Below are 3,431 nucleotides of genomic sequence, written 5' to 3' on the forward strand. Positions count from 1 at the left end.
TTTCTCATTTAAGCTTTTACTTGAGAGTCAAGAATCTTGTCTGAATTAGAATTAAATCTAAATTAAATACTCCAGTTACTTTTTACTGTCCTGAGATGTTGGAAATGAACAACATCCTCGCCAAGTAATAAAGTTGATTCTTTGGTTTTGAGACAGTCTCATGTGGCCCAGTTCACATCCCAAGTGTTGGGGATTAATGTAAGTGCAAGCTCTTGGTTGACTTTCAATTAATGATACTAGGAAAATGTTCTGTTGATGAATTGATAAGAAATTGATCTTCACGTTCATTGCCTTTCTAAAGACAAATAGAAGTCTTGACTGTGGTCAAAAAAGTAAGGCCATATATCTTGGAAGCTACAGTCAGAATTAGGGAAAGAGTATGATCTCACAAATATAATCAGAGATACTTCTTTCCAGAAATTGGTAGAAATCCTAAAAAAGAAATGTTATTGTACATATAGAAGAAATGAACTATTCCTCTTTCATTCCAGGGTTTTTTTGTTTTTTTGTTTTTTTTTGATGAAGAAGTAAACCATACAGATTGTCAACATGGGACGGAGATCAACATCATCCACCAAGAGTGGGAAATTTATGAACCCCACAGACCAAGCTCGTAAGTCCCATTCATTGGGAGTGATGAAATGGAAAGTGCTAAAATTGCAGAGAATCTGTTTCTTTGTGGTTTAATTACAAAATCAGGAGTAGTATGGGTAATTGTGTAAAGTCATGTAGTATTCGTTTGGGCACACAAAATGTTTCTGATGAGGGACTGGAGAGACAGCTCAGTGGTTAAGTGCACTGGCTGTTCTTGCAGAAGACCTAGGTTCAGTTCCCAGCACCCACATGGTAGCTAACAGTTGTCTCCAAGTCCAGATCCAGGAAATCCAATGCCCTCTGCTATGCGGGCAGTACACACACATGATGTACTTATATATGTGCAGCCATAAGTCAAAAGAAATTAATGTTTCAATATAAATCAATTAATAGCCTTATTTCATTTCTCAGATTTGACTGGCTTGCAAGATAGAATGGGATTAAGGCTTTGGAATTTTAAACATCAGTTTTTGCCAAGTGCTTGTTTATTTTTTTAGAGTGCCTTTTTCCTTACAATTCATTTATTTCTATGAAAACAAAAATGTTAGACATTTTGGATTGTGATGATTAGAAGGATGTTGTTGTCATCTAGTAGGTACAAGCCACAGATACTGTCACATAGCCATATAGGGCACAGGATAACCTGACAGTAAAGAGTTTTCTATATTGTCTTGGGGAAAATGTTAACCTTCAAGATTTAAAAGTTGTATCATCTCTCCCCCTCTCCATCTTAGGAAAGGAAGCCCGGAAAAGAGAACTGAAGAAGGTATGAATTCAGAAACGTTCTGTATATTCTTTGAGATTTGTGGATTTCAAAATATTTGCAGTTATTTGCCAGAAAAGATACTTTATCCTTAGGAAAACCATAAAATTTACTGTTTAAAAATTGTAGAGCCAGGCATGGTGGCACATGCCTTTAATCCCAGCACTTGGGAGGCAGATCTCTAAGGCCAGCCAGGTGAGTTCCTGGTCAGCTGGGGCTACAGGCAGACCCTGTCTCAAAAAAGATTAAAAAAAAAAAAAAAAGTTGTTTTAACTTGCAGGTTAAGTTTATGATGATTGATAACACATTTGATTCTTTTTCTCTGTAAGTTAAAAAATACTGTTGAAAATAGTTCTTAAGCCAGATGTGGTAGCGAATGCTTGCATTCTCAGCACTTAGGGGGTGTAGATTAGAGTATCAGGAGTTCAAGGCCAGCCTAAGCTACATCAGACCCTTACTACTTACCAAGACATAACTGGCAGTAAATGTGATACTAGATGTCTTTGCCTATCTCATGTGATTAAGTTTGTGACAGGGTACTTAAAAGAATAACCATTTGGTGCCACTTTCCAATGTACTAAGGGAACTTAGACTTTTCATAATCTGTTGTGTGCTCTTCTTTATTGTTTAGCCTTGAATCTAACTTCCCTGTTCTCACATACTATTTTTTTTACTTTAACTGCAAACTTTTTTTTTAAAGTGGGTTGTTTGCGTAAGTAATTACTAGAAATCTATCTGGGTTAAAAGAAATAACCTAAGAAAGTACATCTTTGTTACTAGTCTAAACATTGTGAGCAAGAAGTTATCTAGCTGTTTTTGGTAGTTTAAACAAGTGATTAGAAACGAAGGGAAAACTCAATTCTTAAATAAATTTTTGAAGATAATTGAAATAAAAAGTCCTGCACATCTAGCTGCTTTTTTGTTTGTTTGGTTTTTGTTCTTTGTTTTTTGAGACAGCCTCCCTGTAGCCTCAGCTGGCCTGTAATTCCCTGTAGACTAGGTTGGCCTCTATCTCACAGAGATCTGCCTGTCTCTCCCTCCTGAGTGCTGGGATTAAAGGTGTGCACCACCATGCCCAGCCATGCCTAGCTTCTTAAAAATGGCTTTCTTTCATTTTTCTAAGAACAAAAAACAACGCATGATGGTACGAGCTGCAGTTTTGAAGATGAAAGATCCCAAACAGATTATCCGGGACATGGAGAAATTGGATGAAATGGGTAAGAATATATAAAAAGGCAGGATTTAATAGCAGCTATCAGAGTCTGCTGAACACAGAAGCAAGTTGCATAGATCAGGAAAGCAGAACAGCGTGATGGCATTGGACACCAGATTTCTTTTGTTGTTGTTGGTTGACTGGTTTGTTGACAAGGGTCTCACTTCGCAGACATAGCTGACCTTGAACTTACTATGTAGACCAGGCTGTCCTGGAGCTCAGACTTGCCTGCCAAGTGCCAGAATAAAGACATGCACCACCACATGTTGATCTCATTTTACTGTTGAAGGAACACTTGGAGAGGTAGGATCTGTTGAAAACAGGAGATCCCATGTCCTAGAAGAGGGAACCCATCATTTAGTTTGGGCTAATTACTGAGGTAAAGGAACAGAAACTGAGTTGGGCCAGCTCATTTTTCAAGAATCATTTGATTGATGAAATCACCTTGGAGTTTATTGTCATTTGGTTTTATGTGTATTCGTCTGCATATATGTAAGCATACTACATGCAGTGCCCACAGGGACCAGAAGAAGGGGTCAGATCTCCTGGAACTGGAGCTACAGTTGTTAGCCCCCATGTGGGTGCTGAGAACTGAACCTGGGTCCTCTACAAGAGCAGCCAGTTTCTTAAGTGTTTCTCCAACCCATTTTGTTTTTTAATGTTGACAACTACCATGTGAGTCCATTATTAGGTCACTGAATAGAAAGTAATTTCTCCTCATTTTTTCAATGGCAAGATCCAGAAAGATACCTTAAGGTGAAGATATCGAAGAAATGATCAGATACAGATGCTTCTGAGTTTGTGATAGAGTCAGATCCCAGAAAACCATTCATAAAATAAAAAAAAAAATAAATTAGCATA

The 3,431-nt window shown here is 37.7% G+C and overlaps 1 protein-coding gene across 1 annotated transcript in view; it reads left to right on the plus strand.

Annotated features, from left to right (window-relative positions):
* Positions 1–3,431, plus strand: part of Wbp11 (WW domain binding protein 11) — a 22,396-nt gene that overhangs the window by 1,642 nt on the left and 17,323 nt on the right. Inside the window, exons 2-4 of the mRNA XM_008856041.3 lie at positions 492–613; positions 1,329–1,360; positions 2,481–2,574. Of these exons, the coding sequence (XP_008854263.1) occupies positions 550–613; positions 1,329–1,360; positions 2,481–2,574 (190 nt within the window). The 5' untranslated portion in view covers positions 492–549. The remainder of the gene's footprint in view (positions 1–491; positions 614–1,328; positions 1,361–2,480; positions 2,575–3,431) is intronic.

This window comes from Nannospalax galili, unplaced genomic scaffold (genome assembly GCF_000622305.1).
Source record: "Nannospalax galili isolate Female #2095 unplaced genomic scaffold, S.galili_v1.0 scaffold208, whole genome shotgun sequence".
Classification (NCBI taxonomy): domain Eukaryota; kingdom Metazoa; phylum Chordata; class Mammalia; order Rodentia; family Spalacidae; genus Nannospalax; species Nannospalax galili.